This window comes from Panthera tigris, chromosome E1, assembly GCF_018350195.1.
Source record: "Panthera tigris isolate Pti1 chromosome E1, P.tigris_Pti1_mat1.1, whole genome shotgun sequence".
Lineage (NCBI taxonomy): Eukaryota > Metazoa > Chordata > Mammalia > Carnivora > Felidae > Panthera > Panthera tigris.
Window position 1 is genome coordinate 39854915 of NC_056673.1, and position 25556 is coordinate 39880470.

The 25556-nt window shown below is 48.3% G+C and overlaps 2 protein-coding genes across 2 annotated transcripts; both read right to left on the reverse strand.

Annotated features, from left to right (window-relative positions):
* Nucleotides 1-8385: 8385 nt before the first annotated feature.
* LOC102950601 (keratin, type I cuticular Ha1) lies at nucleotides 8386-11809 on the reverse strand. Its single transcript, XM_007087637.2, has 7 exons — nucleotides 11459-11809; nucleotides 11169-11251; nucleotides 10663-10819; nucleotides 9729-9890; nucleotides 9509-9634; nucleotides 9164-9384; nucleotides 8386-8518 (listed from the first exon to the last, which is right to left on the reverse strand). Exons 1-7 carry the CDS (start codon nucleotides 11804-11806, stop codon nucleotides 8386-8388), a joined length of 1230 nt encoding a protein of 409 aa, XP_007087699.2. The 5' UTR covers nucleotides 11807-11809.
* A 7453-nt stretch (nucleotides 11810-19262) lies between these two features.
* On the reverse strand, nucleotides 19263-24555 carry LOC102969282 (keratin, type I cuticular Ha8-like). Its single transcript, XM_015540007.2, has 7 exons — nucleotides 24127-24555; nucleotides 22586-22668; nucleotides 21462-21618; nucleotides 20949-21110; nucleotides 20734-20859; nucleotides 20154-20374; nucleotides 19263-19407 (listed from the first exon to the last, which is right to left on the reverse strand). The coding sequence occupies exons 1-7, from the start codon at nucleotides 24553-24555 to the stop codon at nucleotides 19263-19265; spliced, it is 1323 nt and encodes a 440-aa protein (XP_015395493.2).
* Nucleotides 24556-25556: the final 1001 nt, after the last annotated feature.

Here is a 25556-nt window from a genome sequence, read left to right on the forward strand (position 1 = left end):
GGACCCTTCCAAATTCCTGGGAGTCTCCCTATTGCCCAATAAAGAATCTTAACGAAGTAGCCCTCCTCATCTCACCTTCTGTTCCTTGTCACTCTGTCTGTCCTTTATTCCACACAGAAACAAAATCACGGGGGGCGCCTGGGTGGCTCAGTCGGTTAAGCGTCCGACTTCAGCTCAGGTCACGATCTCGCGTTCCGTGAGTTCGAGCCCCGCATCGGGCTCTGGGCTGATGGCTCGGAGCCTGGAGCCTGCTTCCGATTCTATGTCTCCCTCTCTCTCTGCCCCTCCCCCGTTCATGCTCTGTCTCTCTCTGTCTCAAAAATAAATAAACGTTAAAAAAAAAAAAGAAACAAAATCACGGTTCAGACAGAAGTCCCAAAAAATTATTTGTGGAACACAATATGAGTCATTTATGAAGGATGTGCCCAGATTTCAAAGGCAGTATCAAGGTAACAGAAAAGCACACACTTGGAGCTAAACCACCTGAGTTCACATTCTTACCGATGAGATGAGCTCCAAGAAGTGAGTTCCCCTTTTTCACTCTTGTTTTCTTCATCACTTAAATTTAAGTAGGAATAATCCTGCCCGCCTCATAGTTCTGTTATAAAATTTAAGTAATGTATTGTGTGTGAATATGGTTGGGGGTGAGACCAGTGATTCTTTCTTTAACTTTTATCCTTCCTAATGTTGGCCAGATGGCCCAGATGTAGAATTTTTTGAAAATTCAATTCTGTTGAGCAGACACATGGGTACATTGCCCAGGCCAATCCAATGGTGATAATACCTCATTCACCTACCTTGTGAACACTAGGGACATAGAACTAAATTCATGAATTAATCAACAAAAATACAAATTTTAACATTGACTTGGTAGCCAGAATAGGAAGTTGGCACAGGGCACACTGTGCCTACATTCTCTGCTAGGTTACTGATCTTGTGGGTTTGGTTATCTTGTCTGGGGTGGTTTTTGAGAAGACAAGTTCTCTACATGGAGATTGTATTGCCACCAAAGCCTCCTTTCTTGTATTGGCATTGAAATGGGCTCTACTCATTTTCTGAGATTTCCCCAGCCTTGCATTTCTGTGCTAGCATCCATAATAATGATGACAGTGGTTTTGGTGATACTGATGATGTTACTTACCACTTCATGAGTACTTATTCTGTGCCAAACAAGCTAGGTGCTAAGTGTTATGGCACATTTATTATTTGACCCTCTCAACAACCCTATAATATCGGTCTATAAAATTATTCCTATTTTACAGATAAATTAACAGATTAGGGAAGGCTCAGAATTTTCCCAAGACACAAATAGTAAGTGGCAGAGTTGGGATTTAAACAATTCATTGTCTAACTCTTGAGCCCAAATACCTAAACACAATGCAAACATTTGGCATAGAAATTTCTCTGATTTTTTAAGGGGAAGAAAATCTTAGATTCCTTTCTTCCCATTGCCCCTCTCTTTATCATTTTTGCTTCTGATTCCCTCTGGGACCCTATTCCCAACCCTTTCCCAACCCCATCAGTCCTCCAAAGCCTTGTCTGCCCAAGCAGCCCTTTCCCTCAGCTACTTTTTATGGTACCCTCTTGAACCAAAACCAAGTTACACTTATTACTTTTCTCCACAGGGAAATGGTTGTCCTTTTGCATTACTGATTGATGCGTCCAGATTGGAGATTACACTGCCTCTTCTTAGCATCTAAACAAATCAAAATGCACAATGGCAGGACCTAAAGTGATTTAGAATCTGAGAGACAGGCTTTTTGCCTCACCCTGAACTTTTAGCCCTGTAAAAGTTCACCTCTCAGAAGTAAGATCTATTTTCTAAGAATCAAAGAATTCTAAAGCCAGAAAGACCTGAATTTATGGAGAAGAAAACTGAGGTCCAAATGGCGAGGCAGGAAAGTAATGAGTATCAATATGTCATTTCCTCATCGGGTAGTCTACTAGAACCCTTCACGTATGGTATTCTACCCTCACCCCAAACTATGAATGTTTCAATGCCATTATTGTCACCATATATCAGAGATAAATAATCTGAAAAGAAGTGAACTTGTTCAAAATGATACAAGCAAGTAGACTTGAGTCTGCTGGGCCCTCACTGTGAGGTAGAGAGATGAGACACTGGCCAGGGTGTGACAAAACACGAGAACTAGAAGAAAACAAAGAGGTGAGCTCATGAATTCCAATGCCAGCTCTGAGCGTGGATGGCAAGACACACCTAGGCTTCCTGCATATTGCTTTGCTCCTCAGTAAACTGGAGGTTAAAAAGTGACAAATCCCACAAGCTTGTGATGAGGCGTGCCTCCTGGAAGTAATGAAATGGGCTTTTACAGAGAAAAATGCTATGCGTTCCTGGACCATCCTGCTCTTCCTGAAGACACTGACAGTAGCCTCAGGCCTCAAAGAACTTAGTGAATGACTTTGACCCCAGATATAAGGATGCAAAAAAGTGCCTTAGCTTACCCATAGCAAATACAAAATTTTCAAGGAAACAGGAAAAGAACCAACAAAAATATTCAGGACACAAGCTTGGAGTTGGGTCAAGTCTCTGAGGATGATATTCCCAGTGGGCTAAGAGTTCAGACCAGGACAGCCAAGAGCCAATAAAACAGGTCACCAAAGAGCACTGGGCATGCCAAATGAGAAGGGCCTTGGGGCCCATCAGAAGATGGGTCTGGAGACAAAGAGCATCAGATAATGCTGAATAGAGCACATACACCAGGTGCAGAGCTAGGTGGGGGACTTAAAGAAAGAAACAGTGGTGTGAAAGACAATAGGATGGTATACAAATTCTACCGTTGGGCAGGAAACAACAACAAAAATGACTAGGTTCTCTATTCTTAAGAAGCTTGTCTATGTGTTAAGTCATCAATAATCAAAATAATAACCCTGATAAAAATGTCTGGCTTGCAAAGTGTTTCCAGGAACACAATCTTCCATGATCCTCTTGGCAAGTGTATAAAGCAGGTAGAGAAGAGATTGTTACCTCCACTTTAAGGAAACCGAGGCTCAGAGAAGCTATGTGTCTCGTCCAAGGACACAGAGTAGGTGAGAGGATAAGAGAGAACCAAAACCCTGGTTTTGGCAAGTGGGTCACAACCTTGCTCATTAGAACCCCCAGTAGAGATTCTAAAACTCCTAGTGGCCAGGCTGTGTCCCAGACCAATTAAATCAAGCTTTCTAAGGACAAACTCAGTCTTCAGCACTTGTTTAGTACCCCAGGTGATTTCAAAGCACCACCAAGGTTTAGAACCACTGTCCTCATGTGTGATGATGATGACAGAGTACTTGCCAACAGTTTAAAAGCCACATAGGAGTGCTTAAGGGGATGTAGAGCACATTTATTTACAAAATTAAGGTTTAACTCTAAGGATTGAGATTTGTTTTGAAAGAACATGACAGAATTTGCAGATCCAAAAAGCTTTGCCTCTGGCCAGAATCTTCCTTTGTTCTAATGATGGCCTCTCTGTTCAAATCATGTTTGGAGCTTTATGTTTTGGCAATGTATGTATCTTTTTAACATCCAGTTTGTTGATAGAAAACCTTTGTCTTTTAAGGATGGATTTGATTTTTTGGAAGCCATTCAACAAGAAACCTTGTGAAAAAGATAAACAATCAACTTAGATAATTAAAACAACAATAACACCAGGGCACCTAGGTGACCCAGTCCATTAAGTGTCCGACTCTTAATTTCAGTTCAGGTCATGATCTTGTGATTCGTGGGATAGAGCCCCACGTAAGGCTCTGCACTGACAGTGCAGAACCTACTTGGGATTCTCTCTCTCCCTCTCTTTCTGCCCCTCCCCTGCTTATGCTCTCTCTATCTCTCTCAAAAATAAATGAATAAAGCTTTAAAAAGGAAAAAACCTCCATATGTGGCTTATAATTGATTCAAAAGCAAACTTTTTGGGTTTTTTTAGAGAATGCACAAGGTGAGGGAAGGGCAGAGAGAGAGAGAGAGAGAGAGAGAGAGAGAGAGAGAGCATCCCAAGCAGGCTCCATGCTCAGTGCAGAGCCCAACATGGGGCTTGATCGGTGACCCTGGGATCATGACTTAAGCCAAAAGCAAGAGTCGGAGGCTCAACTGACTGAACCACCCAGCTGTCCTCAAAAGTTAATTCTTAAAGAGACTTGCCAAAATTAAGTTGGAATCTTTATGTAGGGAACAATTTTGAAGAATATCATTGACCTGGATGTATTCATTCTGCTCTGATTTTTAAATCATTCTTCATACTCTATAGTGGTGTCATGTGCACCTATAACTAGAACCTGGTTCAAATATCATAAATGCTAATAACCAACTGTGATTTGAGCAAGTTTCCAAAGTTCAGTTTCCTCATCTGTTAAAATGGGTTTAATTTGAAGCATTTTATAAAGATTAAGATTAGTTCCTAGTGTTTTGCCTAACCCATAGCTGATATTCAAAAGATGTTCGCCATATTAGTTCCTTATTGCTACCATCACAAATCACCACAAATTTACTGGCTTAAACCAATACAAATATATTATCTTAAACTTCTATATGTCAAAAGCCTAACATAGGTCTAAAATCAAAGTTTTACTCTCACTGGGAGTAAAAAAATTTTTTTTAATTACAGTAACATCAACAAGAATAAAATACTTAGGAATAAATGTAACCAAGGAGGCAAAAGACTTGTATGCTGAAAACTGCAAAACATTACCAAAAGAAAATCAAGAAGATACAAATAAATGGGAAAACCGACAGTCTTTTCAACAAATGGTGCTGAAAAAACTGGATACTCACAGGCAAAGAATGGAGCTAGACCCTTACCTCACACCATATGCAAAAATGAACCCCAAATGGATCATAGACCTGAATGTAGGAGCTAACATTATAAAACTCTTAGAAGAAACCATAGAGGAAAATTGCATGACATTGGGTTTGGCAATGATTTCCTGGCCATGGCACCAAAAACACAGATAACCAAAGAAAAAATAGGTAAAATAAACTCCAGAAAATTTAAAAGCTTTTAAATTTCACTATCAAGAGAATGAAAAGGCAATCCACAGAATGGAAGAAAATACCTGCAAATTATATTCCTAATAAGGAATTAATATCCAGAATGCATAAAAAGCTCCTACAACTCAATAACAACAAAACTAAATGACCCAATTAAAAAAAAAATGGTCAGAAGACTTGAATAGACATTTCGCCAAAAACATGCAAATGGTCAACAAACACATGAAAAGATGCTTCAGCATCACTAATAATTAGGAAAATGCACATCAAAACCACAGTGAGGTACCACTTCACACCCACTAGGATGGCCATTGGCAAAACAAAAAACAAACAAAAAACCCAGAATTTAAAAAGTGTTGGCAAGGATGTGGAGTAATTGGAACACTTGCGCATTGCTGGCAGGAATGTTAAATGGCATGGCCTCAAACAATTGAACATAGAATTGCCATATGATCCAGGAATTCCACTTCTAGGTACATACATAAAAGAAACAAAAGCATGGACTTGAATATATATATATAATGTATATACATATATATTATATATATGACACATTTTTAATATATATAACATATATAATATATATTATATATAATATATGTGTATAATATATATACATATATATGTGTATGTGTGTGTGTGTGTGTGTGTGTATATATATATATATGTATACATATATATACACCACTGTTCACAGCAGCATTAGTTACAATAGCCAAAATACGCATCCATGGATGAATGGGCAAGCAAAGTGTGATACATACAATTGGATATTATCTAACCTTTAAAAAGAACAAAATTCTGATACATGCTACAACATGGATCAGCCTTGAAAACATTATGCCAAGTGAAATAAGTCAGACACACACACACAAAAAAAGAATACTGTATGATTCCACTTATATGAGGTACCTAGAATAGTCAGATTCATACAGACAGAAAGGGGAATAGAGGTTACTAGGGGCTTGAGGTAGAGGGGTTAGAGAGTTCGATGGGGACAGAGTTTCAGTCGGGAAGATGAAAAAGTTCTGGAGATGGATAGTGCTGATTGATGGACAATAATGTGGATGTACTTAATGTCCCCGAATTAAATGCTAAAACAGATAGATAAAATGGTCAATTTTATGTTATATATATGTATTTTATCCACAATGAAAAAAAAATCAAGATGTTGGCAGGGCTATGTTCCTTTCCGGGGGCTCCAAGGAAGGATCCTTTTCCTTTTCTTTTCCAGCATCTAGGAGCTACCTAATTCCCTTGGCCCATGGTCCCCTTTCTCCATCTTCAGAGCCTGCAGTGAAGGGTCCAGTCCTTGTATCACATGGCTCTGACATGTGTCCTCAGTCATATCTCCCTCTCCCTCTCACTGTCTTCTGCCTCCCGCTTCTACCTTGAAGGACTCCTGTGATTACATTGGGCCCACTGGATAATCCAGCGTAATCTCTCCATTTTAAGGTCAGCTGATTAACAGCTTTTGTTCTATCTGCACCTTTAATCTCCCTCTGTATGCAACCTAACATACTCCCAGGTTCCAGGAAGCAACATGGGCATCTTTGCCGAGAAAGGGGGCAGTCATTCCTCCCGCAGGAGGTAGTAGCATTACTTTTCCATTATTGTAAAATAATATATGTACACAGGATGCGGAATAAAGGAACAAGCAAAATCAGGGAGGGCCTCTGAACTGAGGTTGACCTTGGATTTGGAGGAAATCCAAGGTAGGGGACCACATCAGGGACGGGATTCCAGGTCAGAGGCTTCTCACAAACCAGAAGCCAGGTGTGCAAGTCTGAATCCACCCTGGAATTTGCGCTTTAAAAATAAGAGTCAAGGGGACAATTGTGGTAGAAACAATAAATAGTTCCTTTGTCAAATATATATGTAATTTCAATCCACTTGGTTATTCCAGTACACAAGATTGTGTTTCACCAAAGTGGGGTCCAATATCTGCCTCAGAAAGCCTGGTGTGATGGGAAGGTTCGTGGGAAAAGATAGAAACCTGAGTGGTCTCTGATCCTTTCATGTCAAAATGGTCCTCTGGGGTTTTAGTGAGTCAGTGTTTAGCATTTCCATGGCTCTTCTTTCAAGTTAAAGATTCAAGTTCAAGCCTTTCTTGATGAACACTGATGTCACTTCCAGTACTCGGAGTTTCGTTTGCAGCACAAGCCTGCGTGTTCGGTGTTTGGGGATAATGCCTTATAATAGCACTACTTAGGGACTAGTTTTATCCCTTTAAACAAATTGTTGGGGCGCCTGGGTGGCTCAGTTGGTTAAGCGTCTGACTTCAGCTCAGGTCATGATCTCGTGGTTCGTGAGTTTGAGCCCAAGTCTGGCTCTGTGTTGACAGCTCAGAGCCTGGAGTCTGCTTCAGATTCTGTGTCTCCCTCTCTCTCTACCCCTCTCCTGCTCATGCTCTCTCTCTCTCTCTCTAAAAAATGAATAAATGTTTTTTAAAAATGTCTTTCTCCGTATGTCTCTCCCTTCCCCACCATCCAGGGTGTGTACAGGGTAACTATTCAACAGGTACTGGATTGAGAAAGGCAGAAGTCTCAGATGAAGAGTGAGGAGGTCTCTAAGCCCCAGAGCTGGGAGGGGAAGTGAGCTGCTGGAGCCCAGGCTGATAATGATCCACCTACGCAGGAGGGGGATGTCCTGAACCCGGCAGGCAGGCAGGCCAGAGCATTCCTTTGCTGGGTGGCCCTGAGGCTGCTTGGAACGCTCCAGCCACCAGCCCCCAGATCATACAGCACTGGACCTGAAGCCTCCTGCTGAGAAAAGATGAACTTTCCAGAGCCTCTTTCTAGCCCCCACTCCTGCCTCTGCACTTCGGATTTAGATGCAATCAGCTCTGGGAGACATCCACGTCTCGAGAGGAGAGTGGGGAACATCCAAGAATGGTCAGGGGGAGGTGGGTGCACCTCATGGCAGCTGCCCTGCCCTCCCTCCTGCCAGTCTGCCTCACCCAGGCGTCCAGGGCGCCAGGCCAGCCGTCTGCCCGCCAGGCAGAGAACGGCTCTGGTATCCAAGAGTCAGGCCATTATGTAGCCTGACTTTCAAGTGGCTTTTTATAGAGTGCTCAAGTGATGGGCGCGGTGAAACAAATGAATACCAATGAGAAAGGTGTCTGCTTTGCCAGGGAAATCAAGTTTATTAGCAGGTTACCAGGGAAGGCCCTGGCACTTGCGAGGATTCTCTGGGCAAGTGAAGAAAGAACACACCTCCATGAAGGAAAGGGTGGGCAAGGAATGGTCTGCAGTAGGTGGGGTGAATTTCGTGGCTGTCTTACTGGGGCAGCTCCAGCCACGCAAACTGTGTTTTCTGCCCTTTTTTGTCGAATGAACCAGTGCCGGGTCAAAGCTCTGGAACCGTGGGCCCGGGCTCCTTGCTCCTCTGGTAGCCCCTGGGCTCTAGCGCATGAAGGAGTTGCAGGGCCCACAGCGTGGGCGGGGGACACAGGGCGTGCAGGGGGCGCAGGAATTAGAGACGCAGGACCCGGCGGATCCGCACGCATTTGTTGTGGCACAAGGGTTGCAGGGCAGCCTGGAGAAAAAGAACCATGTGGAAAGGTGAATTGAGGGAGGCTCGTGGTACACACAAGAGAGACCCCAAGAGTGGAATTGCCTGTGGGATTTGGCCTGACCTATAACAGAAAAGGCCACAAGCTTCCCTGCTGCAAAGCTCCCTATCAGACCCCTCCTGGTCTTCCCACCATACAGTGCCCAAAGCGCTAGACAGAAACTCCAGAACCTTTGACTCCCCACACTGTCCATTCCTAGCTAGCGATCTTGGGAAAGTCACCTTAGCTTCTCTTCACCTACAGAATGGGGAGAATCCTGATCCAACCTGCTTGGCGGCAACTGCAAGGTCAGATAAGGTAGTGTATGCAAATGCTCCCTCTGCGCAATACGGTCTTGTAACGTGTGAGCAATCGCATAGATCTCATATCTGTGTGGTCACAGAAGAATGCAAAGAACTGGCTGTACAATTTCAGTGTGTGCCTCAAACAGTTAGTGCTTCCCTGTATTTTGAATGATGGCCATATTGTGTTTTCTGAGTTCTGTTTGATCATGCCTGGGGTGGAGGCATGATTTCCTTTTGACAGTATGTGTTCTTTGCCCCGGGGTCAAATGAGAACCACGCTCCTGTGAGCATGGCTTCATCGGATCCCTCCAGCTGGCCACTCACTTGCAGTCCTCGCTCTCCAGCAGGCCCCGGTACGTGTTGATCTCGCCCTCCAGCCGGGCCCGCACGTCCAGCAGCACCTGGTACTCCTGGTTCTGCCGCTCCAGGTCAGCCCGGATCTCGGCCAGCTGGGACTCCACGTTGCTGATCATGTACTGCACCTGGCTCAGCTGGGAGCTGTAGCGCGCCTCGGTCTCCGTCAGCGTGTTCTCCAGGGAGTCCCTCTGTGTGGGGAACATACGGAATGTCACAGAGCCGCTTCTCAGGGGGCGACTCCGTGGGACTCCAGAGAAGTCACGGGCTTCACCAGGTGAGGAGAGGGTGGGCAGCACCCCGAACGACACCCACCAGGTTGTGCTGGGCCTGCAGCTCGATCTCCAGGGCGTTGACCGTGCGTCTCAGCTCGATGATCTCCGCCTGATAGGACTGCAGCTGCTCCGAGCTGGACACCACTTGCTTGTTCAGTTCCTCGGTCTGAAACAGCACAGGGGACGAGACAGGGTGAGACCCTGCCTCGAGGGCCGCGAGGGGCCGAGGGGCCCGGGCGGCTGCGTGCTGAGATGCCCACCTGGGTGGTGAACCATTCCTCCACGTCCCTGCGGTTGGTCTCCACCAGGGCCTCATATTGGCTCCTGGTCTCGTTGAGCACGCGGTTCAGGTCCACGGTGGGGGCCGCGTCCACCTCCACGTTGAGGCGGTCTCCGATCTGGCAGCGCAGGGTGTTGACTTCCTGTGGATGCAGAAAAGGCAAGAGTGACTCTCCTCAATGAAGAATGGACTTTGCTTGTTGAAGCCCCGTTAGTCTATTTCCTTGGGAAAGAGACCTTGAGTGGAGCAGTCTGTGACAGCTCGAGGCAAGGTGCTCTGTGCTCCATGTGGAACAGCTCCCTCCTCACAAGACTGTGCCCTGTACTTGGATTCAAAAAGAATTCCCAAGGATTTGCTCAGATGCCACCAAAAGATGGACTAATGCCTAACTTTCCCAGTTTCCAGATTGTTTGCATAAGACTTCATAATGCAAAGAATTGGCCATACAATTTCAGATCGTATAGCAAACAATTCTGGCCAGCAAATAAGATGATGGCGTGACCCCTCCAGGAGAGAAAAGGAGGAGTCTTGGCTCATTTTTCACCAAGACTTTGGAAGAGTGGAGGCTCAGATTCACCGGCTTGATTTGGTGACCTTTGGGGAGAGAAATGACTTTGCACAGCATGAATAAAGCAATGCTGAGACTCTTTCTGCAACTCAGTAACCAATCACAAGCCGATGGGGGAGCACTGGGAAATTCCCATGATGCACCAGTTTTGAGTGAAAGTACATCTTCTCTGGGAACATGGGGAGGTTTCATCTCTCCATTTTTTCACACATCATGAAGTTTTGGTGTTTTTAAAGGAAAATTATAAAGTCAACCTCAACCTCGTGTTCTGCATTCTGCCACTCCAAATCACTCAGGTCAACCTGAGGCTGAACCAGGTTTCTTCATTTCTCATTTCCAGTCTCACCTCCTCGTGGTTCTTCTTGAGGCTCAGCAGCTCCTCCTTCAGGGACTCCACCTGGGCCTCCAGGTCGGACTTGCACAGGGTCAGCTCGTCCAGGATCCTGCGCAGGCCGTTGATGTCTGACTCCACCAGCTGCCGCAAGCCCAGCTCCGTCTCGTACCTGCACAAGGACAAGGTCAGAGCAGTGACCAGCAAACACTCAAGACTCACAGGAATGATCTTTGATAACCCCATTCGCTTAGTCTTCCCACTTTCTGCAATGAGTAGACCCAGGAGACACAGGGTTCTGGAGGCTCAGTCCAGAACAAATATTGATCCAAAAATAAACAGATTGATCTGAGTCCTCATCTATTTTTGTGATTCCTTTGCTTGATTCCCCTCAATCTCTATAGAATGTCTCACCACCAATGGATGGGAACTGCTGCTCGGTAAAGCCATGGAAATCCCTTTCCTTTAACCACAGGTTAAACAAGAGGGGTGGACACCAGTGTGAATTCTGAACAACCTACTTGGTTCTGAAGTCATCTGCGGCCAGCTTGGCATTGTCAATCTGCACCACCAACCTTGCGTTCTCAGACTTGGTGCACAGGACCTGGAGAATGAGAGGCTGCTTAGTGAGGACTGAAAATAAGTATGAAACCAGCCACTTCTTTAAAATGGCTTCGAAAGCTATTCCAAAGATAAAGGGGGAAGCAAGAATCACGGTCACATAGACGCAAGAGACAGACACACTGCTCTGCTACAGACTGAGAACCACAGCAAACTCCTCTTGCTCAGAGATAACAGCAAAGACCTTCACCTTCTGCTGGAGCTCCTCGATGGTCCGGAAGTAGGACTGGTAGCTGGGGCACACGAAGGGCTCCTGCTGCTGGCACCGTTCCCGGATCCTGGTCTCCAGCTCCGCGTTCTCCCGCTCCAGCTGGCGCACCTTCTCCAGGTAGCTGGCCAGGCGGTCGTTCAGGAACTGCATGGTCTCCTTCTCGTTGCCATTGAAGGAGCCCTCGCAGAACCAGCCGCAGTTGCCCACGTTGGCGGGGATGTTGCAGGCCCCGGGCAGGGTACAGGTGTGGCAGCTGGGGGGCACGCAGGGCCGGGAGGAGCAGGTGGAGCGAAAGCTCAGGTTGGGAAGGCAGCAGTTGTAAGGCATGGTGCTGGAGGGAGCGAGACACCTGGCTGAACACAGAGCCCAAGTTCTCCAGGGAGCTTGTGGATTTCCTTCCTCTGGGAAGCACTTATATTCCCTCCACAGAGGGTGTGGACGTGGTATGTAATCTTTTTTCTTTCTATGTCTTCACTGGTTTTCAAATGCCCTTCCCTCAGTCAGTCTGTTATTTGCCTTCCTCAGAAGAGTCCCTTATCCCATAAAATTCTTTACTTGGGCTTCTTGCTAAGTCAGGACTCCTCTTCAGGAGGTATACCCATAAAGTCAGAGTTTTGTGGTAGATCTTGAAAGAGGCCACACAGTCTGGTGCAGGTATCTGCCCTTGTTAATAGGGAGTTGGTCCATCCAATGACATTCCTCTGTCTTGTGTGATCCTGTAAACCCATATTCAGACTCATTTCCTGGCCCACCTGGCATTTCTAGGGAGGGACTGAGATTGAGTCAAAGCAGAAGTTGCAGTGAAGTTCTCTATCTGCTTTCAGAGAAGAATTCTTCTATGCTGCAGCATCCCAAGCCTTGGAAGCCTTGGGGTGGATAAGGACTGAGTCTGGTCATGGCCGAAAAGAATGGGCAGCTGTTTGGGGAATGCTTCCTATATATCATGTGCAGGGACTGTAGAGGAATTTTTAAAGGAAGAGGCTCTGACAATTAGCTTAAGAACAGGGAAGGCTCTGGAGGAAGAGATCATTTGGAAGGAGGGCTGAGAGACCCATATACGTGTATTTAAACTACCCAGAAAAAGCATCTCAGGGAGATGTGGACAGGAAAAAGGCATTTCTTATGACACCCTACCATCGAAATGTCCACTGTATTAGACTAAGGTGAGCAGATAATTGAGAAAGTCAAGAGATCACCCGAAGGAGCCTCCTCAAGCATGAAAACTTTGAAGTTCATCTTAAAACCTCATGTGAATAGGCCTTATATTCCATCGTATACCTATGTGGGCTTTAACATTAAAAACAAACAAACAAACAGTTTTACAATTTCCAGTTAAACTTTCTAAGGTTTGGCCCCATCCTCTGAGCAAAATCAACCTACACCCATCCTGTCCTGGGCTCCCCTCTCCGGCCTTACTGGGTTACACGCAATCTGGCTTGAGAACCAAGCATTAAAAGGTACCAAGGAGGGCTCCGTGGTGGTGTAGTTGAGTCCAAAGACTTGGGCACCAAGACAGAAACGGCTCAGGCATAGAAGAAGGAGAAGATTTGGCAAAGCAAGTTTGGAGTCATGCAGGGTTGATTTGGGAGCTGAGGGAAGGCACCAGAAGGTCTGAGGAAGGGGGTGGCCAAAGTTCTGACTATATAAAGGTTGCGTAATTATAGGCACCATGGGGGTACCACCCGCATCTTGGGCAGCAGCATCTCAACTTCCACTGTGGCTTTGGCTGCCAGCCAGAGTGGCAGTTTTATTGACAAGTTATTGGAGTCCTTCCCCCCAGCAAGCTTTCATGATGAGATTCATGTGGCATGGCGCTTGGGTCTCAGATAAAAGGTCCTTCATCTACCCCCTCCAAGGTCATTATTTCGCCGCTTATTATAATGCTATTCTGACGGAAAGTCCCACCACACTACAAAGAAGCCCCGGACTTATAATAAAACCAAAATTTCTTTGTTTTCCTCCAAGGCAATTAAAGGGGCAGAAATAGGTGGGTCCTGAGGCAGGCATTACAGAGACTTTCCAGAGGCAGGATGCAAGTCTAGGTGTAAGGAGCTCCTTTCTCGCTTCGGCTGGGCTTGGGACAGATGGAAAGGCCTATCAATCAGACTGATGAACATTTACCCATAGGGCACAGCACAGGCCTCCTGCTTCCTGACTCTTGTCAGCCTGCTCCAGAGCCCTGGCTTTCCAGCCTGAAGCTGTTCCCCAATCCTGCCTCCCTCCCTGTCCATGGAGACTTGCGCCTGAGCACAGACCAATGGCAGCACCTCTTCAAGCTTTTTGGTCGCATCCATTGATTGACCAGTGCAGCCTCATGGGGGCTTTAGTCCAAGAAGAGGGTTTAGCTTGTAAGTACGAGAAGATTCAAGAATTGGGTCGACAACAACAACAACAACAACAACAAAAACACCAAAACTAGAATTTGCATAGAGTGCCAAGAGATCAGAGGAATGGAAACTGAGAGCACGATGTTGACTAAGAGATAAGAACACACAGAAGAGGCAAGGAGAAAACCAGAAGAATCCTCGGAACCACACAGGCTCATGCTGCTCAGACAAAGCTAGCCCACCTTCCAGTGAGTGATCCCAGAGAGTACAAAGCTGAGAAGTAGCCAATGCAACCCAAATCTACGGTCAGAAGACTGGCCCACCCTGCCGAGTGTCCTGCATGATATAAATCGAGATGATTCAGGAAAGATCTACAGACACGGGACCACAGTCTCTGAGGCCTCCAAAAGCAGTGACATTTTCCAAGGTGCCCAGATCAGAGCATCATCTCCATGATGCAGTCTGAGATTTGTTTGTGGCTGAGAAATACAGCGTTGCCTATACCAGGCAGCATAAGGTCAAAAGGGGACAACGTTACCTGTTCCTGAATGAGTACGGCGTGTGGACAGGAGAAAGGGAGAAAGAAGCAGAGGAGATCATACCTGTACTGGCTTCGGGTCACAGCCAATCGGCAGCCACACAGAGACGCAGGAAAGTACAGGTTACAAGCGGAGATTCCTTTTTTCCCCTGCTGGTTGCCCCACAGGTGAAATGGACGGGGCCACAGATGGAGTGACAGGTGAGTGGACATAATGTTGCCGTCCCTTGTAAATCTAGCCTCTGTCTTGCAGTGTTTTCAAAATATCAGTAGGCTTGGGTGAATTTGCTTTTTGAACTAGTGGGGAAAGGGGACGTGGGCGTTGTAAGGTCTTCAAGACTTCACACAGGTTGGGAGCAGACTTCGTGTACTGTCTTGATTTCCTAATTGAAATATCCACAAATTGTATTCGTTCAAAGAGAAATTGAGTGGTCAAGGGACTATCAACCCCACTTTCTTTATTTAGAGAAATTTTATTCAAAACATTTATCGCGTGGCTCCTCCGTGCTGGGCACGGGGCTACCTTGAAACAGAAAAATCATAGCTCTGGTAAAGGATTGTATTTTTGTGGGCAATTCAGGCTAATATGGGTCCCCCCCAAAATATATCAAAAGCAACAAGAAAGTAAGGAGGTGAGATATTTAAGAGGTGTGAGATGGACGTATCTGGAAATATGTGTGTATTTAAACGTAACTAAGAGACTGCATATACGACATCAAGGGCGGCTCTCATTTACTGAACATCTGCCAAGTGCCTGGCACAGCCCCAGAACTGAGGATGGGGACGCGGGGACAGTGGGGAGATGACACGGTACCGTCCTCTGTGAGCCCTCGGTCCTGCGGAGCGGACAGGCAGGCCCGCAACGAACTTTAATGTAGGAGATATAATTGGGCCCTTCCCTCCAAGAGTTTCTTCCTTCTCCTTCCAGTTCTTCCCATACCTGTTCCTGCCCCAACCTCCGGTTGGGCCATTTGGACCATTTTCTGATTCTCTGCCCCAAGAGGAGGAATGAGGCCATTTCAGGTTATCTGTATCCCGAAGGAGACTTGGTAGTGAGGCGACTCAGAAGTAGAATTCAAACAAGTGGCCTCAATCGAACCCTAATCCCTTTAAGACCCTTTCTTCCACTGGGCCTGGTCATTAGGGTTTTTTTGATATTTGGTCCTTGTTGCTTGGGAGACCACAGTTGAGTGGTGTGCCTGCCCCCACAGAGGCTCCATGACTTTGGGGTGAGTTTCCAAGCAGGTGGAAGTGGTTTCCGAGGACCCAGAAAGAAGAGAGGCAATGCTAAAGCAAGCAAGTGAAGAGGAAGTGTCAAAGGGCCTGAGATTCGTGGAGGGAAATGGAGGTGACGTGTGAACCTACTGGTGAGCACAACACAAGTCTGCCACCCAGGGGACGAAAGGCATCTACTGCAGGGCACAGGCATCTCGGCAGGGGGCCTTTGGGGGCCCGTGTGGATGACCGAGGCATGTGTTTGGGATGTCCGGCAACCAGGCAGGGATAAGGGAGAGGCAAGCAAGAGAGCTTTCCGTACAAAATCCAGCATAAAGGGGGATCCTGGGCTGGAGAAGGCCCGGGGACAGCCGAAGCCCAGAAGCACTCTGTCTGAAACGGGGTTGGGTGAGGACACTGCAGGATGGGAGTAAACACCAAGAAAATTCTCCCTGGGGAAACTCCCAGGTCCTGTAAGATCCCTGTGACCCACCTCACCCCAACATCAGACAGCGGGTCCGAACGGGCAGTTTTATGCAGATGTACCACTAGCAAAGCCCTTCGCAGTTGGGTGCAGGGCCAGGTGGTGGGCTTGAGTGAGAGACCACCTGTGAGACTCCTTGGCTCATTTCCCTCCCTAACGCCGAACTTCTCTCCCTGCGAAATGGGGACTGTGGAGCCTGCTCTGCATCTCCCAGGAGTTTGGGGGATTTCAAATTGGACAGCCTGGGTGAAAGTGAGCTTTAATGGTGGTAAAGCAACAGACATACAAGCAAGTTTGCCTGTTTCTCTTCTCTTCTTCCCCAGTAGACAGAGTGTTTTTAGCAATGGCAGGGGGTGAGTTGACCTTCTTTAGTGATTCCCAGTCATTACAATTGCCAGTGTTCTCAGGCTATTTTGAAATGCGCTGCCCCTTTTATCTCTTGTACAGCCCTTTGTGGCAGAAATTCCCAACAGTGGCTCCTCCTCAAGGAAAAGGAATCGAGACAATGGGGTGATTATGGTTCTGTCATCCTGCAGACACAACCCAACCAGAAACTTGGCTTCCGTGAAGCACAGGGGTTAGCAGCGCAATTGCTGGAGGTAGACTGCTTGGATCTGAATCCTGGCTTCACTGCCTACCAGCTGTGTGACCCTGGGCATGTTACTTACCCTCTCTGAGCCGTGGTTTGTCACTCCAAAATGGGGATTATACGAGTCTATATGCTTAAATGTATCTGTAACTTAGATCGGTGTGCGGCTCATGGAAAGAGCTGGATGAATGTGAGCTTCAGTGCTGATGGTGGTGGTGATGGTGGTTAACGAGGGACTGTTTAGTTTCCAGGGAAGCTCTTCACACTTCCCCAAGTATAGTGATCCCTCCACCCAGTATTTGTTCCCAGGAACCCAAACCACTTCACACACACATACACACCACATACACACACACACCAACAATGTCTCATCAAAGCTCATCTTTTAATTATAAATGACAGGGATGTGAACTTAACAAACACAGGTCAATTACCTGGGGCATCACTGACTCATTTCATGTCACCTGATGAATCCCTCAACCACTCAGTCCCTCAATGACTCACCTCCTCTCCCTCTCCTTAAAAGGGAAGAGCAATGCTTACCTACCCTGTCTTGATGCAGGAATAAGTGGGTTTATTTTGTTAGACAGCTTTGAACTTATTGGATGAAAGGAGCTATTTAAGTACAAAGGAAGTGGTGAAGGCATTTGGGCCAGGTGCTAAATTAAGACTTATCAAGACTGTTTTTTTTTTTCTTATTGGGACCTACCCTCAGAGATGTGTCACCTGTATGCTGTACAACTTGGGAGAAAGAGCAGAGGCCCAGTAGAGGGGAAGGGAGGAAAGGGTGTGACCACCTCTGACCGTTCCAGATTCCCTATGATGGAAGTCCTGAAGCCTCCCAGGCAAATCAGTCCTGTCCACACAGACAGTGGCCAACAGGTAGGATTCTGGACTTGACAGCAGTTGGAGGCACACCAACCAGCCCCTGGCTTAAGATCTCTCAGCCCTTGGGGCTTGGGACTGTGGTCCCTTCTGCACTGAGATGCGCTAGACTTTGTAAATTTCTCAACAGGCTACTCTGATGCAAATTGCTCAGGCAGCAGAGGGAAGATAAGAACCAGCTCCACTTTAACATCTATAATCTCACTGATGAATAAGACCTAGACCGCAGGAAGTCATAGAATTTAGGGCTAGAAGACCCTCTGCAACCATCTCATCCAGCCCCATCAGATACCTGAGTAACCTCTCAACGTCCCCACAAGGTGGCTGTAAGGGCCCTGTTTGAATGCCTCCAGTGATGGGGAGCTCACTGCTTCCCAACTTTGGCCAGCTCTGACACTGCTTTCTGGAGACACGCTGTTCCTGGCCATGGCTGCCTAAATATGGAGCTTCTGGTTCATGTGTCTACTGCCCAGAAGGCCCAAGCCAGGCAGCTGCCCAAGGGCTTTCTGGTGGAACCTGTGGGGGAGCTTAGATGGGTCAGTTTGGCCTTTTCTCAACTGATAGCCTAACAGGCTCAGAAATTGCCATCATTTAACACATTCGGCATTTCACAGCACGGAGGGAAAAGTCACGATCTTGATCGGATGAAGCCTTCCTCACACATGGGCTCCATCAGGAGCCTGGAGCCAACTCCTCCTGGGATATATCTGGCCTGTAAGGGGCTCAGTCCCAAAATAAACCCCCTAACCCAGTGGTTCTCAAATTTGAGTATACATAGAATCATCTGGAAGGCTCAATAAACTGGACTGCTTATTCAGAAAGTCTGAGGTGGGGTCCAAAAATTTGCCTTTCCTAAAAGTCCCCAAGTAAAGTGGGGGACTCCGCTCTTAGATCCGCCACCCTAAATCCCCTCGTGTTTAATCTTTTTCCTTTCAAAGCTTTCAGAGTGCAGGGTTTGGGCCTAATTCAAAGAAACCAGAGTTCAAGTCTTGATTCAGCCACCCGCTGCTCCCCTCTTTGCGGGGTTTGTGTGGGACGCTGCATCCCAAGATCCATAAAGCCTCACCAAGGGCGTGCCCCCCATGGGCATGTGAGCACAAAAGCTAACTTTAAATGGAGTCTTCTAGGGGGTCTGGGCAGAACCTCGAACCTGAGCTTTTCCTTTGCACAAGGACCAGAGGCTTCATCCTGACAAGAGGTGGAAGGCGAGGGGCGATATCTGTTGTGTGTATTTTAAAGCTCTGTGAATCAGGCTTTAGATACCCAGATACAGCTGGGTGTCTCTCAACTGTGTCATTCTGCCGCAGTCCTGTTTTCAACTGCGGTCCTTGCTGGCTTTACCATCTCCCAGAAGCCCTCTGGTGAGGGAGCCCCAGCCCCTGCTTCCATCAGCGGGCTCCAGGACACCTCTTGGCACGGCGTGGAGACCTTGGCCACAGGCCCTGGCCTCTTCATGCTGCGGAACTGAAGTTTATTAGCAAAAAGTTTCCCTACCACATCTCAGACTGTGAGGCCACAGAAGAGAGGAGAGAGGAAGCACAAACCCAGGGGTGAGGGCTGAGCCGCTGGACCGGACAGCCCATCAGCAGAGAAGCGCTGCCTGGCGTCGTCAGTCTGCAGCCGGGCCAGGCTGAGGGGGCAAGACCCGGGAGGGTAGGGGCTGGGGGAGGGGGCAGGCCCGCAGAAGGGGGCCGGCGGGGCTGCAGACATTCCCCATCCCCCGATCCCTCAAGCTGAGGGGAATGTCAGCATCGAGACGATGAGCGGGAGGCACAGGAGGCCCGAGGAGGAGGAGGAGGCCCGGAAAGGCAGGGAGAGCAGGGCCCAGAGGCCACAGGGGCCGGGCAGGGCGTCCTGGAGGCCGGGGTTGCACAAGGGTTGCAAGGCAGCCTGCGGAGAAAGAAAAGGTGTTTCAAACATTGGCGTGAGATGGGGCATGAAAGACAAAAAGTATGCGCTTTAGCATCGGAAACGCCAGAGGGGATTTTAGATTTCAGAGGTCCTGCCAGGCCTAAAGACAGGGTAGCGATGTGGTTGGAGCCCACTGTGGAGCTGGGACGGGAGCTCAGGGGGCCACGTGCAAAACCTGAGCTTCCTGCCACAGGCGAAGGAACACGGCGGAGAAAGGCAGAAAGGCTGGCCAGGCGAGAGCAGGCTGGGCGTCAGCTGCCCTCCAGATTTACACACAGCCTGTAGCCTTGTCCTTTATTGCTTAAAGGGGAGTGTGTAGCCCCCTTACCTTTCTTACAGTGCAATGGAAGGACAAAACGAGACAATGGCTGCGAGTGCCCTTAGCAATATATTTTAACGTTGAGTATGAAGATTCCCTGTTACCGGAATACTTCCTCCAGGGAGTTTAGCAAAACCTAAATGCACTGAGCTCTCCAGTATGTCAGCACCTCTCCCCCTCCCCCGTGGCAGTGACTGGCATCTGGGAACGTGCTCAGCAAAATGGAAGGCGTGAGCCGAAGAGTTCCCACGGGCCCTCCTCCGCATCCAGGCAGCTCACCAGGTTTACCGGGTACCAAGTCTGTCCCCAGAGATGTGGTCGGCAATGCCGCTCCTCCTTTCAAATCACTCCCATGAGAGGTCTCTGCTTTCACACCCGACATTGACACGAACGTCAGGGCACGTACTTGCGATCCTCGCTCTCCAGAAGTTTCCGGTACGTGTTGATCTCGCCCTCCAGCCGGGCCTTGACGTCCAGCAGCACCTGGTACTCCTGGTTCTGCCGCTCCAGGTCAGCCCGGATCTCAGACAGCTGCTCCTCCACGTCGCGGATCAGGATCTGCATCTGGGCCAGCTCGGTGCCGAAGCGCGCATCCGACTCACACAGGGAGTTCTGCAGACAGTCCTTCTGTAACACGAAAGGGGGAAGCAGGTGGGAAGTCACGGAACGCAGCCCTCAGCCTCTTCAGTAAGACCTCGACACCCCAAGGCACTGCCCAGGCCCAGAGAACATTCTGGGTCCCGTTAGCAGGCCGTCAGCTGGAAGAACGAACATCGTGCTATTGCTCGTCACTGGAGACCCTCAGGAGAAGTTTGCAGAGCCTCCCTCCCCTGGGTGAATGTTCATGCCCTCAGCCTCCACATCTATGAGAAAGTCAAGGTTTGAGCCGTGTCCTGGTCTGTATTCAAGGGAGACCCGTCCTGACCCGGAAGTGCCCTTGGGCGTGGGAGCCAAGCCGGGTCTGCCAGGCGTACAGAGGGGCTCACCAGCGTGTGCTGGGCCTGAAGCTCCACCTCCAGGGTGTTCACCGTGCGCCTCAGCTCCAGGATCTCCGACTGGCAGCACTGCAGCTCCTCGGAGCAGGACATGTCCTGCTTGCTGATGCTCTCGCACTGAAGCACAAGGGCACAGAGACATCACATCACCCCCCTGCCCAGGTGGAAGCCGGGGGGCCCTCCCTGCTCCGAGGCGGCACCCTCACCTGATCTCGGAACCACTGCTCCACGTCGTTGCGGCCGGTCTGCATCATGGCCTCATAGTGGCACCGCATCTCGTCCAGCACCCTGCTCAGGTCCACGGTGGGCTCCGCGTCCAGCTTAATCTGGAGCTTGTCCCCCAGCTGGCCCCTCAGGATGTGGACTTCCTGTGGGCACAGGAGGAGGACATCCCATTCGTGGGACCCCCCCACTGCCCTCCACCCAAAGCCTCGTCCCCCACTTCCTGTCCCCCGCCCCCGACCCCCGCCCAGTGATTTCCCTGTGCCACTCCGAGGGAGAGTCACCTACGGCACCAGCCCCACAACTCGCAGAGGCTGCGGAGGAAGAGCGGGCCCCCACCAAAGCCGGAGCTCACCTCCATAGCTCGTGAGGCTTAACCATGAGGCAGAGCCTGCAGAACTTCCATCCTGAGCAGGACGAAGAGCTTCATTTCTTCCCCCAAATGAGCGTGAATTCCCCCCCCCCCCCCAGAAAGTCTCACACAAAAGGCCATGCACCTGTTCGTGGTTCTTCTTCAGGCAGAGCAGCTCCTCCTTCAGGGACTCCAGCTGCGCCTCCAGGTCACACTTGGCGAGTGTGAGGTCGTCCAGGGCCCTGCGCAGGCCGCAGACGTCGGCCTCCCCCAGCTGGCGGAGGGAGTGCTCCGTCTGGTACCTTTAGCAGGGCACGTACAGAAATCGAGGTTAGAGAGCAGAGGGGCCCCAGGACACTGGCAGTCGACATTTCCTATGTGGCTACACGCCCAGCCCGGCCAGCAATGGGTGTTCCCCATGCGTGTGACCCTGAGCACCTAGGACAAGCCTGGCAGAGTGGCCGGTACTGAGAGTGCCAGGGTGGGCTGGTGGCCAAAGGGGAGGCAGTCGAATCACACCAGGCAGTTGCCACGCCAGGTGACCCCTGCGGACCCTCCTCGTCCCCGTCCCCTACTGAGACAGAACCTGGGTTCTCTCTCGGATTAGAAGCCAAATGCCAAAATAGGAGGATGGAAATGGCTTTCTTTAGCTCCAGAGGAGTGAGACTTCTACAGGGCCCTGAAAAAAAAAAAAAAAGAGTAAAACACAATGCCCCTTCCTATTCCCAGGTTGGACCTTCTCAGGTGGCATAAACCTTTTGATCTTCACATGCCTCCCATCGTAGACTGAAGCATGATTTCTGTCATGAGTTACTAGTGCTTACAAATTGGTCGGGCTGCAGTGTGGAAACATCCTCCGGGAGGCAGCAGAATTTGGTAGGAAATGGCCTCGGGGTAGGGAATGCGGGGCCAAGCTCCAGTTCTAGCACTCAGGAGCCACGTGACTTCAGGCAGGTCGCTTCAGGGCCCTGAGCTTCTGTATCCTCACAAAGATGAGGCCACCACTGCTCTGCCTGCCTCCCCAGGTTCTTGCAACAGTAGCAGCAAGTGGATGATGCCTTCTCAACAGTTGTGAACTGTAAAAGCACAACTGAGGAGCAGGGTGGGTGTTCTTTCAAAGTCTCAGGCATAAGGCTCTGTGTTTTCTCCTGCTGTAACTGTCGGTCTGGGATCTTGGTCAATTACATCTCTGACGCCGGCTGCATCACAAGACCGAAGAAGTCAGGGAGGCCCCTGGCTCCTCCCTCTGCGTGCCCTACCCCAACTCACTTGGTCCTGAAGTCATCTGCAGCCAGCTTGGCGTTGTCTATTTGCACAACCAGCCTGTTGTTCTCAGATTTGATGCACAGGATCTGGGGAGAGAAAGCAGGCTCAGTAATTCACTACCTCCAGAGCCATCAATGGCCTCAGGTCAAAAGACGTTCCATTGGCTAATTCACAGCATCACCCTGGGACAGCGCAAACTCCCAACACGTAAGAGATGCTGGTGTGGTGCAGGACGGGGGGTGGTGTGCAAGAAGATGCTTGGCAGAGGCTGAAGACGTAGAGCCAAAGGAACTGGGAGATAGAAAGGAGTAGCAAACCAAACATTTGACAGAGACTCAATTTTACTTCTCCAGCTGTGATGCTTCCCCTGATATAAACAAGATCTGAAATCTAGGCCACAGAACAATGGGCTGGATATGAAAGGTTTACATAAAGGGGGACCTGTTCTTTTTTTCTATACATAATTTTTTAATGTTTATTTATTTTTGAGAGACAGAGAGAGACAGAGCATGAGCGGGGAAGGGGCAGAGAGAGGGAGACACAGAATCCAAAGCAGGCTCCAGCCTCTGAGCTGTCAGCACAGAGCCCGACACGGGGCTCGAACCCACAAACTGCAAGATCGTGACCTGAGCCAACGCCAGACACTTAACCGACTGAGCCACCCAGGCACCCCAGGGAACCTGTTCTTAATAAGAAGTCCCTCATGTTGGTTGGCCAACCTCCCCAAAGGTCTTCTGTGAATCTAGCCAGGTTTTTTGGCCCCTATTCTGACATTCCTTGCCTTCCCATCTCCAAAACTAAGATGTAGGCTCTTAAGAAGCATTGCATTGACCTACAAAGGGGACAGCAGATATGCAGAAGAGACCAATGCTACTGAATGGCCGTATACTGGCTCATGAAGGACATTACAACATTCTACCTTGTGCCATGCCAGAAATTACATTGCACTGCTTTTGCAACTACAATTTGTAAGGACTGAGACTAAGTAAACATAAATCCTGGAGAGCCAAATCCTACATCTCGTCTTTTACATGTTCCCATTCACCTCCACTCAAGAGATTCTCTTCCCACAGTCAAAAAGAAAGAAAGAAAAAGGAAGAAAGAAAGAAAGAAAAAAGAAGAAAAAAAAGAAAGAAAGAAAGAAAGAAAGAAAGAAAGAAAGAAAGAAAGAAAGAAAGAAAGAAAGAAAGAAAGAAAGAAAGAAAGAAAGAAAGAAAGAAAGAAAGAAAAAGAAAAAAGAAGAAAGAAAGAAAGAAATTTCAGCTATGGCTGTTTCCACTGTCAATCAGGCCCTCAAAATTCTATGCAAGTATCAGTAATCTTTTTCTGAAAAGGGCAAAACAGTAAATATTTAAGGCTTTGAAGGCCATGAATCTCTGTCACAACTACTCAACTCTGCCATTATAGCACAAAAGCAGCCATATACAATACATTAATGAATGAGCATGGCTGTGTACCAATAAAACTTTATTTACAAAATCAGTCAGTAGGCCAAATGGGGCCATAGTTTACCAACCCCTGACCTGGAGCACCACAGACATCACCTTCTGCTGGAGCTCCTCGATGGTCCGGAAGTAGGACTGGTAGTCTGGACACACGCTGGACTCGTGGCATTTGCTCGACTCTAGGATCTTGGCCTCCAGCTCCGCGTTCTCCCGCTCCAGCTGGCGCACCTTCTCCAGGTAGTTGGCCAGGCGGTCGTTCAGGAACTGCATGGTCACCTTCTCGTGGCCAATCGGGGCACCTTCCCCATAGTTCTCACACACTCCGATGTTGCCGGGAATGTCGCGGGTCCCTGGCAAGGGGCAAGCGGTTTGGCAGCTGTAGGGTACACAGAGGCTGGGTCGGCCCAGAGGAGTTGTCCCCACACGCACCCGGTTGGCATGTGCCAGGGTGGCGGAGAGGCACAGGGAGGCAGCCGTGGGCTCTGAAACCTGTCCACTGAGGAGAGAATCACAATGAGTAGAAGTCATGGTGTACAGGCCAGGCTCGTGCTTTGCCCGCAGTTGGATTTGCTTGAAGATGAAGCCTTCCTTCTCCTCCAGAACTTATATAGGCTTGTAGTGGGTGTTGGTGCAAGAAAATAGGCATTTTCCTCATTAATATTTATATTGATTCTCATACAATCACTCTATTAGTCAGTGATTTTGTCTCTCATAAAGAGTTAATGAGCTCATGAAAGAGGCCTTCACCCACACAGGAAGCTTCCCCCTCACTGCAGGGTCCTAGAATACAGAGAAAACGAGGTCTTCTCCAAGTGGCCCGCATTCTGTGGTTTATGTCCCTTTCCCCTCAGTCAGCTTATCTCTGTGAGATCATCAAGACCCAGAGACTCCCAATATCCCCCCAAAGTCTCTCCCATTCTATATTCCTTTCCTGCCTCCAAATGTTCCCATCATGGCAAAGTCTAAGATAGTAATCAGGCACATTGAGGAAAGAAAATCAAATCACAATTAGTTTGTTTCAGCGGATGTGTATGGAGTGTCCAATGTGGGACGTGGCTTAGCTTGCTTGGAGGGAGGGGGTTAGATTTTTAGTAAGGGGAATAAGAAAGTAAATGACCTTAATATTATAAAGGCAATAAGAGAGGATGTTAAAAAAAAAAAAAAAGTTGCATAGATTTTAGGAAGAGAAAACACTGAGTGACCAGAAAGACTTCATAGAACAGGGAACATTTAAACTGTGTTTCTGATAATGGTTTCCAGGAGGGGTTGAGGGAGACAGCATCTCTCATAGAGACCAAAATGAACAGAATCAAACAAGTCTGGGAAATGGAAAATAGTCTAGCTATGCTGATGCTTATAATGAACACACATTTGCCAGCACTGGAAAGTTGCATTTAGTCCAGGTTGTGGGAAGCCTTGAATGCCAGGACCATCCCATATATAGTCTTCAGGTAAAGGTAAATCAAAGGTAGGAATCTGCCCCTGGAAGCTGACTCTCCTCAAATATGAGGGAAAATAAATATCCACGC

What these genes read in the sequence shown, in the direction of transcription:
- LOC102950601 (XM_007087637.2), bottom strand. Translation starts at nt 11,806, where the DNA reads ATGCCTTACAACTGCTGCCTTCCCAACCTGAGCTTTCGCTCCACCTGC. An exon ending in TCGAGGAGCTCCAGCAGAAG is followed by an intron (nt 11,252 to 11,458) that starts GTGAAGGTCTTT and finishes CTCATTCTCCAG; the next exon opens with GTCCTGTGCACCAAGTCTGA. An exon ending in GCAGATGACTTCAGAACCAA is followed by an intron (nt 10,820 to 11,168) that starts GTAGGTTGTTCA and finishes GTCCTTGTGCAG; the next exon opens with GTACGAGACGGAGCTGGGCT.
- LOC102969282 (XM_015540007.2), bottom strand. Translation starts at nt 24,555, where the DNA reads ATGACTTCTACTCATTGTGATTCTCTCCTCAGTGGACAGGTTTCAGAG. An exon ending in GCAGATGACTTCAGGACCAA is followed by an intron (nt 21,619 to 22,585) that starts GTGAGTTGGGGT and finishes GCCCTGCTAAAG; the next exon opens with GTACCAGACGGAGCACTCCC. An exon ending in AGCAGTGGTTCCGAGATCAG is followed by an intron (nt 20,860 to 20,948) that starts GTGAGGGTGCCG and finishes CTTGTGCTTCAG; the next exon opens with TGCGAGAGCATCAGCAAGCA.